The 14,122-nt window shown below is 41.5% G+C and overlaps 1 protein-coding gene across 8 annotated transcripts in view; it reads right to left on the minus strand.

The window, feature by feature from the left end:
• PPFIA2 (PTPRF interacting protein alpha 2) overlaps positions 1 to 14,122 on the minus strand; it is a 273,126-nt gene that overhangs the window by 184,065 nt on the left and 74,939 nt on the right. The window contains exon 1 of one of the 8 annotated variants that reach the window (XM_083573305.1): positions 7,735 to 7,974. The exons of 6 other annotated variants lie outside the window; for them this stretch is intronic. In XM_083573305.1, coding sequence (XP_083429431.1) covers positions 7,735 to 7,815 — 81 coding nt within the window. In that variant the 5' untranslated portion in view covers positions 7,816 to 7,974. Of the gene's footprint in view, positions 1 to 7,734; positions 7,975 to 14,122 lie in introns of those variants that run through there. One more of the 8 variants, XM_083573303.1, reaches the window with a different exon arrangement.

Here is a 14,122-nt window from a genome sequence, read left to right on the forward strand (position 1 = left end):
TAAGCACACATCCTTTTGACTGATAAAGGACTTTCACACAACATTTCCAATTATTTGGACACCGTTGTGAACATATTTCAACTTGCTTCTACAGGCAGATTGCTCAAGTGCATGCCAGTCCCACAACATTTCAGAAGACGAGACTAATATTGCTACAATCACTAAACAACCCAACAGGCTAAACAACGTATCTATTCAAATGTCTTGTGCTGACTAATGTTGGTTGCACAATAAGATGCAAGAATGCACCCTCTAATTGAAGTTTATTGTTTTTCCAAGGAATGCCTAGAATAGGGATCAGAAGCCCACAAGCAGAAATCAGCTGGGCTCAGAAGCAGAACACAGGGTTGTGGCAGCACCACAGTTCCTGGTACTTTTACTGTCACCAGCATCGCTTTAGATCCAGATGGGACAGCAATCTAACTTCTTTCTTAGCTTAGTACAAGTTAAACTGAGATACAAAATTCTAAATCTGGAAATTCCCCTTATTTGGGCCAAACTAGACATGAAATGGCTTCAGTGGGAGATTTCCCCCAAAGCAAATAGCTTCAGAGAAGGAATTTTTCTCAGGGCTGTTGCTGGGTAGAAAAGGGTTGATTTCTTCTCTCCACCCCCTTAATTATCAGCCTGATGCTATTTGCAACACACACACACACACACACACACACACCTGCGTGTTCAAATCAGTGCAAAAACTTCAACTTCATGTACAGTTTGGCTCTTCTGTTTAACTTGCATTGCTAAACGAATGATACACTTGAATAATACGTTTTTCAAAAAAAGGTCCCACTGAACTTTTGAAATTGTACATCACACTTGATTTCTAAGCACAGGTTGAAGGTTAAAGCTCACCTTCCCTTCACATGATGTACATGTGTAGAATTCTCAACCCTTGTTTCTTTTATGGTATAGTGCATTTATGTTTATGTTTTTAAAAGTGAGTCGCTTAGGCAGCAAGTGACAAATAAGTTCAATAACTGGGGGTGAGAATAATAGGGGTTTTTTTCTACCCAGCGCATAGTTACATTTTGTAATCTGCTAACAGAAGATGTGGTGACTGCCACCGACTTAGAAGGCTTTAAAAGGCAGGGTGCCCCCAAATGAGAACAGCCGTAGGAGAAGGCTATTGCCCTCATGTGCTGGTTGTGGGTTTCTTAGCATCATGTGGTTGGCCACTGTGGGGAACTGGAAGCTGGGCTAGATATCCCCTTGGTCTGCTCCAGCAGGACTTTTCTTATGCACATAATCCCAGCAACACCAACACCAAGCATGGGTAGACTGTCTGAAATGGTCTAGAAAACTACTTGCAATGCAGAAGCAGAATACGGACATCTAGTCCACACTTTTGAAGAGATGGAGCTATCACTTTCTATTTAGGAAGACTGTATTTTCATAGCAGTACGGCACCATCTTTGTCCACCAGAAAAATGTGACACTCATCAAGGGAAATATGAAGTATCCAATATTCAACTGCATGTTAAATTTAACACATCTCTTTCCTTTACTCAATATGGCATAAATCTTAATCCATTCCTATTGTCACATGGCATCTATGTGCTCCTGTGTGTGCCCTCCCTGAGCGTTCCCTTTTACAGTGGTACCTCGGGTTAAGAACTTAATTTGTTCTGGGGGTCCGTTCTTAACCTGAAACTGTTCTTAACCTGAAGTACCACTTTAGCTAACGGGGACCTCCTGCTGCCACTGCGCTGCCGCTGTGTGATTTCTGTTCTCATCCTGAAGTAAAGTTCTTAAGCCGAGGTACTATTTCTGGGTTAGCGGAGTCTGTAACCTGAAGCAACTGTAACCTGAAGCGTCTGTAACCCAAGATACCACTGTAATTGCTTTGACTGAGAAAACCCCACTGGATCCTTCTTTAGAGAACCATTCTGATCCCAATAAGCAGTTCAACTTTGGATGAAACAGGATCCAATGTGTACAGCAATCTATTCAGCTTAAAAAAAAAAGTATGTGTAGATATGTCACTTATAGATACACATATGTCTAAATGTAACCATTAAACAATTAATGTAAATTGCTTCCAGAACATTTAGCATTTTACTATGCATCAGAAACTGAATTAAAAGGTGCAGGTTTTGGGGTTGCTGTTTTTTTAAAAAAATACTCAAATGAAGTTATATTTATTCACTTTCATTCATGTGGTAAATGAAAATTTAATTTTATAAACACTGAAACTAATCTGCAGGAAAATGTCTGCATTAACATAACCAGCTGGAAAAAATATGCAAGAGGAAGAACCTCTGCTTGCGAATCTTATTGGTGGGATTGTCATAATCTTATGGAGCTTTTCACCACTGAGTGTCTTGTGTACAGTGGTACCTCTGGTTACGTACTTAATTCGTTCTGGAGGTCCATTCTTAACCTGAAACTGTTCTTAACCTGAAGCACCACTTTAGCTAATGGGGCTTCCTGCTGCTGCTGCGCCGCCGGAGCACAATTTCTATTCTCATCCTGAAGCAAAGTTCTTAACCCGAGGTACTATTTCTGGGTTAGTGGAGTCTGTAACCTGAAGCGTATGTAATCTGAAGCGTATGTAACCCAAGGTAGCACTGTATGTCAACTCCAAGCCTTCTTTCTTAACTGTGCTGTACTCAAGAAAATATAAGCAAATAATTGGCACAAAGAATAAAAATAGGCAGGTGATAAAACACATACAAATGAAGCATTTTTCTAAACTGCATATGCATTTCATCACTTTGTAATTAAACTCAGCATGTAAAAGAATACATTTGAAAAGGATAGATTTCATTTAAAAATCCACAATACCTTCCGCTCTGCCTAATGGATAACCAATAGCAGGTAAATTTATATAAGGGAAATATGACTCATATGCCTTGTGTGTTTAACAATATCTTATTTCCAGTATGTGCGTGTGTGTTTCTATATATAAATATATAAACTTTGCTGGCTGGATATACTGAATATGCAAATGCGATGCCGGCTTATTTTAACAGTATTACTTGTAACTATTAGCAAATATCACATCTGGACTAATTTTAAACACAAAACATCAGCAGGACTATTAATAGACTTGAGGCTACTCACACGATTAAACAGTTGCAGATTAAAGGGACTTGTGCAGGAACCCAGTTTTGACTGAAACTTAGATGATGATCAAAGAGTTTAGAAAGACACATAACAAGTCAAGGGGTAAGTGGGGGAATTATGATGGACTTGTGGTCAGTATAAGAGACAAAAACTGAGGGTGTCAGATGGAAAGGAGATGGAAAGGGAAATAATTCTCTTCCACCCCAGCCCTCCACGATATTCCAAGCTCTGTCACCCAGTTCTACAGGTCCACATATCTACCTGCTCAACTGCAGTGACACCACAGTAAATTCAGTGGTGCAGATCCGTCTTCTGATGCAACCAGTTTGTCAAAATCCCATTATAGTCAGTTGTTATAATTTACACACACACTGAACCAACTCTATGTAACTGGATCTATGGTAAACGAAAGCTGATGCCTACAGAGAGCTGCTCAGGTCTGTTTCCACCCCATTTCACCTGTATTGGGCCCTACGCTCACCAGCATAGGAGCTTTGCGTTTAACATGTGGTGGGGAAAGTGCTTGCTGGTACAGCAATGTTTACAAATGGTGGATGAGATAGATAGTGCTCTTCTTGAGAACTCTGGCACAGTCCATATCCTCAAATCCAGTTCTGAGGGCAACTTAGTAGGACTTGAAGAACAGTTTGGTTGACTGCCTCCCCCCCGGCAATGCTCAGTATGGCATGAATATTATAAACTCTGTACAGTGGTACCCCAGGTTAAGAATTTAATTCGTTCTGGAGGTCCGTTCTTAACCTGAAACTGTTCTTAACCTGAAGCACCACTTTAGCTAATGGGGCCGTTTGATGCCGCCGCGCCACCACTGCATGATTTCTGTTCTCATCCTGAAGCAAAGTTCTTAACCCGAGGTATTATTTCTGGGTTAGCGGAGTCCGTAACCTGAAGGGTTTGTAACCCGAGGTACCACTGTATAATGCCAGGTTGAAAAGGAAGAAGTGTGGGAATGTAAAACTAGTCACAACATCTTGTTCGAATGCCCTTCGGACTCATGAAACATGGTATCCAATGGCAAAGCTATAGTCTGGGCCTTTGATTTATGGCCCAGGAATGGCCCAGATGGAGGAGGTTCTCAATAATAATAATAATAGTAACTTTATTATTATTATATCCCACCCATCAGGCTGGGTTTCTCCAGCCACTCTGGGTGGCTTCCAGCACATGTAAAAAGTAAAAAAAGTAAAAGTGAAAGTGAAAAATGTAAAGGACCCCTGGATGGTTAAGTCCAGCCAAAGGCGACTATGGGGTTGCAGCACTCATTTTGCTTTCAGGCCAAGGGAGCCGGCATTTGTCCACAGACAGCTTTCTGGGTCATGTGGACAGCATGACTAAACTGCTTCTGTGATGGAAACCAGCAAGGAAACACCATTTACCTTCCCACTGCAGCAGTTCCTGTTTATCTACTTACACTGGTGTGCTTTTGAACTGCTAGGTTGGCAGGAGCTGGGACAGAGCAACGGGAGCTCACCCTGTCATGGGGATTCAAGCTGCTGACCTTCTGATTGGCGAGCCCAAGAGGCTCAGTGGTTTAGACCACAGCACCACCCGCCTTCCACGGTAAAAAGTACCACCCACAGGAGCCCACTGACACTGCTGTTGGGTGATGTCACCACTCATGAATTGCTAACTTCATGCCAGTCCCCGCCCCACTCCACCAATACCCACATGGGGACAGAGGAAAACTTCTGGGCAATGCGGGAACCCACAACATTTTGAAAGAAGCACAGTATCTCATTCAAATGTTATTGGAACCAGGAACCTTTAACGAATAAGTACAAGTGTGAAAGCAAACTATTCATTATAGCTATATGGCAGTATAAATGGCTGAGATAAACAGTAGATACATTCTGGATAAAACATATGCTATATCCTTTGCTGTGATATTTAACAACAAAAATGCCACCCTCCTTTCATGAAGCAGCTACAGTTGAACCCAAATGAATCTACTTCTCAAGAAAAAATGCCTAAGGTTTCACTGTAACTTATCCCAAAGATAAAATATAAAAGATACAGTACCCTTTAGTGTTATATCTAATCTTCAGTCAGGGGGAAGAAGTAGTTGGGGGGTGGGGTGGAAGGGGAGGGGGTTACAAGTGAGATATGCATCCTAACTTCGTGTTTTAACACGGCATCCATTTTTAATAGAGCGCTTTAAACCGGGTGGTCTGCCTTAAGATTTAATACTACTGCTGTCTGTGGCCATAATTCAGAATGTGACCAATTCATGATTACTTGTTTTCCCCATTCCATTCCATTCCATGCCCTGCCTTGTCTGTGCAGTTTCAGAAGTGTTTTATGGTGTGGCTTGGGAATGGGCTGCTGCCTAAAGAGGAGAAGTTAGCAGCCCCAGCACACCTAAGAGAGCTCTCTGAATCATGGCCTATAAAACAAAAATAAATTAATAACTCAAGCATAAATATTGTGGTGTTACAGTCGATCTGGCTGAACATTTCTAATGCAATACAAGGGAATGTACTGAATTTTCATGCTTGGAATTTGGGCTCTAGATCTGAGAGGTTCAATGTGCTTAGAGAGCTTCAAATCTCCCAGGCTTCCTATGTTCTCTTCTGTGAGACAGAAAATGCCCAGAATGGGGGCATCTAGAACCCTCATGCGCATCTCTTCATAAAGGGAATAGGAAGCAGCTGTTTTTATGTATTAAAATTTTTAATATATGCTGCCTTTCAGAGTAGACCCTTTCAAGGCAGCTTACAATACTATGCAGTGATATAATAAAAACACTGCGAATCAAGAAACTAATAAATCAGGTAGCCCCTCCAAAATGACTAAAATATAATCAAAGTCCACAAACCATTTCTATTTTTTTTTTTTTTTAAAAAAACCCTTCATGGGAAAGTCACTCAAAGCAGGTGAGCTTTAAGATCTTTCAGAGAGGCCTGCAGCACTGTGGTCTGGTGGAACCCAACAGGCAAATAATTCTAAGGCCATAAAGCTTCATGCAAAAGCTTGGGATCATGTCCTTTGACTTCCTTCTGGTGTCTAGTTACGCCCACTTAAGTTTTGTTTAGGTGCACTGACCTGCCCATCTGGGCAAAGGATTACTGTTAAGTTTTAAAATAAAAAAGTAAGTTGAAAATTTATTTGGTAGGGGTTGGAGGCAAGCAGGAAAATGGCAGGGGCAGAAAAATTGGGGAGCTGTTATTGGATAACTCCTCCCACCACCCATGACCATGTTGGCTGTGGCTTATGAGAGATGAGTGCAGCAACATCTGTCCATGGAACAGGGTTCAATACACTGAGAATATACAGGAACACATATAGTATGGGAGACTGCAGAGTTTCAGTTGTGTGTCTGTAGGGAGAGGGAGAATTAACCAATCTGGAAATGACCAAACTTTGGAACACTCACATTCCTGAATCACTGCCAGGATCGGCAGAATATCACTGTGTGAAAGATAACACACTGTTTCAGCACAGCCTTCAGCTATCAGCAGATATCAATGTAGAAAAGGGCAGGATGACAGGGTTAAAAATAGCACCACAATAGAGGAAAGGAATATGACCTGAAACAAACACAAATATATTGCAATACTTCCAGAGTCAGTGAGTGAGATGGATTGCTTTGCATGTTATAGATTTTAGCCTAAGCATTTTGTTCCTTATTTAATTATGATTAAATCATTAAAGACCCATCACAGATTATTACTTTGTAACTGCCAAAACAACAATGGATTCAAAACGAAGCATGGGGAGCTTTATTTTAATCCTGACCATATAAAGAGGATGAAATGAAAAAGGCATTGCAATTTTAAATAATGGTGTGTGTGGATTGCTGTAAAGAGACAGATATCTTTAGACTTTATCTGTTGTGTTTATTTGTTCCCCTTTTCTTCTGAATAATTGAGTGGGGGGTAGAAACCGAGTGTGTGGGGGAGATTACATATTTATCTTAAAGCATAGCATTAAGGATTTCGTTTAATCAAATGACATGGGGATGTAGCTAAGAGAATGTCAGCTTTACATCTCAGGCATACCAATAAATGGGGAATGATTTCTTACCATTCTTTGTAAGCAATAAAGAAAATGCCATTCATTTTAGCTGAACTTAGCTGATAAACTAGAGAGCCTGATAATCTAACAGTAGATAACGCTTCCCCTTGGCATGCATAACTGTTCCTGCCATCCAAAATGACCCCAAGAAAAAGCCAGACATCATTAGCTGGGGCTTTAAGGTTGTAGAAACCCCTTTCCTCTTCTCCAAGTATATCATGCAAACTTTCGCAAAGCATTACTGTATATCGTACATTATTAGCACACTGCAACTATTTCAGGAATGCTCTTGCAACTCCTGTCTAAGAAATACAAAAAACACATTTCTACCTGAGAAATAATAATTTTAAAAATCTTATGATCGAGCACATTTTATGCACAGCACTGCAATAATAATAATAATAATAATAATAATAATAATAATAATAATAATATGAACACACTCTTCCTGGTTTCATCTAAAATTACAGATAACCTTTACTTTGCTGGGGGCAACACTATGTTATTTTGAAATATTTACTGCTGAATACTTGAAAACCTCATGTTCTGTTTTCCCTTGTAGCTCCCCCCCCCCAAAAAAAAAACTTTTAAGAGCAATTAACTTCCTAATAACTTGAGTAATTAAAGCTCACTTACCTGGAAAGTATAAAACCGAGTTCCATTCGGAGGATATACCTTTGGGGACCCAGAGACAGTGCTCATATCAGAGAAAATCATTTCTGCTCACAGACACAATAAAATCCACAAGGAGCTACAGAAAGAGGCAGAGCAGAGCACTATGCTTACAGGCAAATCCTCCCATACATTTCAGGGAGGCAACTGTAGAAAATTGCATCTGCCCCATCCATCCAGAGAGAAGACTGACAGCATGTGAATTCCCCCATGCCTGCATTTGAGAGCTTAGCTGGAAAGTCGTCAGTCAACAACCTTTAGTTCAGCGAGTTCTTTTTTAAAAAATGCCAGAAGGGGGAAAAACACACACACATACACACAAGACTTTGTTTTTTCTATATAAAAAAAATTAGAAGCTAGAACAACCTACAGTGAAATGTAGCTGGTGCAGAATCTGGCAATGTTTTGGACCCTGCCCATCTGTTCTTAGTGATAATCACCTCCCCTCTTCTACAGACTAGCAGAGCGATTATGCTAAGCATCCCAGTTAACCATTAGCACACAGCTTCCCTGCAAGCAGGCAGGCACAGTGTAAGACAGGGGACCCCTTCTGACTAACCCGAATCATGTCACGTATAATGCTCAGAGACGTAGGTGACGAAAGAAAAGAAACGATTGTATTAGTTCATTGCAATGCAATCTACTTCTAAGATCAGGTTGTGTATATTTCTTGCCCCACTGACTGCACAATTCGTTTTGTTATACATGTGCAACACAGGGGCAATGAACTGGCAACAACGGTAATGCAGTATTTTGATTACTAAATGTTTGTCACCATCCTTGTTTCACAAGAACAAAACTCCTCCGAGCAAGCATTTATTTTTAACAAGCAGCCAACATTCGCTATGTTGATTGGGCTCTGCTTGCCACACATATACTTTGGGATGCTTTGTAAACAGCATGATATATATATTTTATTTTATTTTTAAATCCCACCACGCTCAAATTCCTTGGCACCTTCCAAACAGCAAAAATAATTGGCTTGATTTACACTCCAATGAAAAGTGGTGATTCAAATGAAAATTAAAAAGCAGTGTCAGGTAGGGAGGAAATTGGGGGGAGGGGAGGGTTGTCACAAATGTTAGACCCATACAAAAACATTGCTTTAGTAGTAGAAAGTATTAGTGCGTGGCAAAACAGCTTAAGAAATGGATCTTTAAGAAATAAACCCAATCAACAGAATCCTTTCACATTTGACTTTGGACTAGTTCAACGTTTTAGCAAAATGTAACACCGTGTCTCCTGTAAAAGGTTTCCACCGCAGTTAGCATATTCTCGGAGTAACATAGATGCATTCTTGTGTAAATTTGCCAGCTTCCAATGCTGCCAACATTCTGTTATAGAACATACAGCGGAGATAGGAAATCCTACAGGATTCCATTCCTTCTCTCATGTTTTAACTCCTACTGCTAAAATTCAGAGCACAATGATCTCATCCACTAGATTACTTCCAAAAAACCCAGCAGGGCCAAAATGGTTGCATCAAAAATAGACTTGAGAGAGAGTTGGCATGGGCCCAGAGTTCAAATCCATGCTCGACAATGGACGCCTACTGGGTTCCCCAGCCTTCTTCACTTACCACTATATATGGAACAGTAGAACCAGAATAGTCAGAACCAACCAGTGAGGTTCTTCCCAGTTAAACAATGACGACAGCTGGCACCACCCACATCATTCTGGGTTTTCAGGCTTTACAGACTAGAAGCGTATCACTTCAGGATGCAGATGGGAGATCAGGTATTACAATGCTGCTAGGAGTCAAAACTGCCTTGAATATTTAAAAGTAAGCATGTCAGAAAGAGGAATAGGCTAGGAACTTCCACCCTGGTGTGCTAGCTTTGGGGGGAAATGATGAAACTGGACAGATTTAAATAATCCCAATATGCAACACGAAAGCTTGCTTACTATTGAACTAAAAATGCTGATCTAGTTTATATCTTACTGAGTATAAAAGAGGCCTTACTCTACACATCTGACTATATTAAACATATTTGACAGACAATTGACCAAAGACCTCCTTTTCCAAGAACAAGGTTATTCCTGCCTTCGGGCTATGTGTATTCCCCCTACAGACTTCAGAGGCCCAGAAAAGTGGTGGACAGGGGGGATTCAAAGAGGCTGATATAAAAAAGGTTGATAAGCTAGAGCACTGGCATTAGCAGTGGAGGAGGAGAGGTGGCAGATGGCGTCAACTCTATATTATTACAAAACATTTCTATTCAAACCCTCAGAACGAAAACTACATACCAACGTTATTAAAAATACAATTTCAGAAGTCCCACCCCCCTCAGAAAAGGGTTCAATGCATGATGTGTTAAAATTCAGAAGCATCGTTTCTAATCGCATATAAGAGTAGAGCTGGAGAAATACTCCTATGACCGTGATGTGTTGCAACCGTTTTTAATGCTGCATTTTAAATTGTTGCAACCGACCCTGGGCGACCTGCTGGTGAAGGGTGGGTAATACATTTTACAGCAGCAGCTCAGGGGGCAAATCTGGAGCACTTTCGAGTCCGACAATCTAACGTAGTCAGAGGTACCCCACAACACAGAGGCAGTTGTGTCTTGTGACCCACTCTGCAGACTGTAAAGGGGAACGGTGGCATATAAAAGAGTGCCTATGCCTAGCTGAGGCTGGCATGCCAACTATGGCCATTCCTAGAGACTGCAGAAATGGCCATGGTAACGCATGCTTTAGTTACATGGTATCTGGATATTTATTTATACATGCATACATATATACAGGGGTTAAACCACAGAGCCTAGGACTTGCCGATCAGAAAGTCGGTGGTTCAAATTCCCACGATGGGGTGAGCTCCCGTTGCTCGGTCCCTGTTCCTGCCAACCTGGCAGTTTGAAAGCACGTCAAAGTGCAAGTAGATAAATAGGTACCGCTCCGGCGGGAAGGTAAATAGTGTTTCCGTGCGCTGCTCTGGTTCACCAGAAGTGGCTTAGTCATGCTGGCCACATGACTCGGAAGCTGTACGCCAGCTCCCTCGGCCAATAAAGCGAGATGAGTGCCGCAACCCCAGAGTCGGCCACAACTGGACCTAATGGTCAGGGGTCCCTTTACCTTTACATACATACATACATGCATGCATACCCCACCCATATGGCTGGGTTTCCCCAGCCACTCTGGGAGGCTCCCAATCGAATATTAAAAACACAATACAGCATTAAACATTAAAAAGTTCCCTAAACAGGGCTGCCTTCAGATGTCTTTTAAAAGAACTCACTCTGAAACTCACCTGCAGGTTCTACCTAACACCAAGAAAGCTAGCACTGATACGCCCAGGAACCTCACCAAAATGCTGGAGAGGGTGCATCTCCATAGGCACATACCTCCACATGTGGTGAGAGTGACCCAAAATCCAACTATTCTGGACAACAGCCATACAAGAAATATGTAAAATAACTAAGCAAGTACAGTGGTACCTCAGTTTAAGTACTTAAATCATTCCGGAGGTCCATACTTAACCTGAAACTGTTCTTAACCTGAAGCACCACTTTAGCTAATGGGGCCTCTTGCTGCTGCCGCACCGCCAGAGCACAATTTCTGTTCTCATCCTGAAGCAAAGTTCTTAACCTGAAGCACTATTTCTGGGTTAGCGGAGTCTGTAACCTGAAGCGTATGTAGCCTGAAGCATATGTAGCCTGAGGTACCACTGTATTAGAAATCACCCCAGAATTGGCCCTACTAAACATCTTCCAAGACAATAATGCCCACTTATAATCTCATTTTAACCCATTTTAAATTAACTCAGAAAATGGGACATTTGAGAGACAGTCCAACCATACTCACTTTGCCTACAGATGAGAGAAACAGGGGGTTCTAAGCCTGCTGATTCTCCTAGACGTCTCAGTGACATTCAATGCCACTAATCACAGTGTATATTTTGGGCTGGCTCTGCAAGTTGGCAGCAGCAGCAGCAGCAGCATGTTACAGTGACTCCACTCCTAGCCACAAGTTGCTTCCAGATAGTAGCACTGGAGAACTTCTACTCCATGACACAAGACTTGTGCTGGGAAGATCCCACAGGGTTCCATTTCCCCCCGTGCTGTTCAATGTCTACATAAAACTGCAGGGAGGTGTCAAATGGGGATCTGGAGTGTGACATTACCAAGATGCTGATGTTGCCTAATTCTATCTCTCTGTTCCATCAAATATAGAATGGTACCTAAACTTTTTGGGAGTAGCATTTTGATAACTATTACAAATATCCACTAAATTTAGAGTCAAAGTCTCCCATGTCTAAAACGGACCATCTCAGTGTGCCCTCTTGAACCTTCCCTATTCAGCCTATAAGCTACAGGAGTAACGATGCATCTCTATTATACCATATTGTATCATTGAATAATGAAATCCCTGCCACAGAGTGTCAGCAAACTTAGAACGATGCATTCAGATCTTTGTGATAGCTACCCATAGATGCAGAAAATTATCTGGGTATTGATGCTTTCTCAAGAGCCTAGTGATTCAGTCCCCCCCCCCCACAAAAATAATATACAGGGCAGAAGAAAACAAATCCATCTTTTCTATCCTAGTTTAATGCTTCACAAATTCAATATGGTGAAAGGATAGAAAAGGCAAACATTATAACTCCTAAGCAAGAAGGAAAAGAAACAGAGTTTCCAGTCCCACAGGCAGATACGGCAAGTTACACTTCAGTGATGTAACCTTCAAGTCGTAGTGTGTGAAATCTAGCATGCTATTGTCTCCTTGGGACGCAAGGGATGGAGGAAGAGTCTAGAACCCAGCTAGAACCATGAAACGTAGCATCTCAGAAGGCAAATCAAGGATCGCTCTTCATGAGAAAGAATCCGGATGGTCAGTAACGTTTCTACAAGGCAAGCCTGAACCTTTAGATTTCTTAGTCCATCCGAAAATATATCTGAAATAGCAAAAACAGTAAAGCTGCTGAACACTCGCCTTTTTGTAAGAGGGCTGCTAATTTTTTATTATTTATGTCACTTGCTGGTTTTATTAGGATTGCTTCACTGCTAAATGTGTTTCATTGATTTTGTGCATATTGTTTTAAATTTGTACACACCTGTTTTTTAATGAAAAGTGATAAATTAATCTTTTAAATAAACACACACGTACTTGACTAATCTCTCTCTCTCTCACACACACACACACAGAGAGAGAGTTATATTTGCTTTTATTTTCCCTTGCCACCCCACTTGCATCTAAAGAGAAGCTGCAAGGGGTAATATATAACAGATAAATGTGTGCCATAATTTTGTGCTATTTGGATGACTTTAAGTGGCCTGTCTCATTATCACTATATGAACGTTTCTGAAGAGCAGAGCACTTACAGGACAGAAATGCGAGAGAAAATAAAGACTATCTTTGCAAACTAAAATGGATTTTATATAGAAGCATTTGCATGTCCACTACTTGAATTGAAAAATCATGGACAGACAAGTGTGTGTGGATCAGACCAAGGGCCTATGGAGAGCTTATAAGCAGGAAATAAACATAATAGCCCTTTTTGAACGACAGTTGAAAAGCAAAACTATGGTCCAATTCACAAGTAACTGCAAACCATAATTAATGGCTTACCATAAATGAAGCGATTACTCCTCATTTCTCCCCCGTTGTGAGCAGGAGCAACAATCCTCAATCCCTGGGGATGTGTGTGCTATGTCCAAACTAGGAATGTGGTTTGTTTTGCTCTAACAGCTGGTAAGCCAAGAATTAAAATATTATTCACTGCACATGCGAGAGCCAAAAAGGACATAGCTAAGTGAACCCCTCTGGGATAGTGTTCCGACATCTTGGTGCCACGGCAGCAAAGGCCCTGTTCATCATATTCACTCACTTCATCTCCAGACATAGCTGTCAACTTACAGATTTGAAAATAAGGGACCAGCAGCCTCGAAAATAAGGGATCAGCAGCCAAAAGAAGGGATTTTAGTCAACCAGCTGAAATGCGAAGTTAAAAGGGACCAGATAATTTTGGAGAGCAGCCCCAGTTTTTAGCCCTTCGTTTCCAGAGGTTGCTGCTCAAGACACCAGCCAATGAAACACTGCAATTAAATAACTACAAGCAGCAACCACTTTTCACGCAAAACGAAGTCCAAGCTATGAAGATGCTGCTGCAGTTCTGTATCTTTTCTCTCGTGCTCCATCTGCAGCTATCAGTTCCATCAGGCGGGGCGGGAGGAAGGGGGGTGGAAATAGCGCCCGAAGTAAACCCACAGATCAGACCATCTATGCTAGTCTACCACTACAAATCTATGGGAGAAGTGCTTGCAGTCCTTCCTCCGCTTTCCCCCTCTATGGTTAGCCCTTGGAACACCTGCCTGCGCGTCCGCCTCCTCCTCCTCTCTCTGAACTGCTTTCTCTA

This window comes from Podarcis filfolensis, assembly GCF_964270895.1.
Source record: "Podarcis filfolensis genome assembly, chromosome: 10".
NCBI classification, from domain to species: domain Eukaryota; kingdom Metazoa; phylum Chordata; class Lepidosauria; order Squamata; family Lacertidae; genus Podarcis; species Podarcis filfolensis.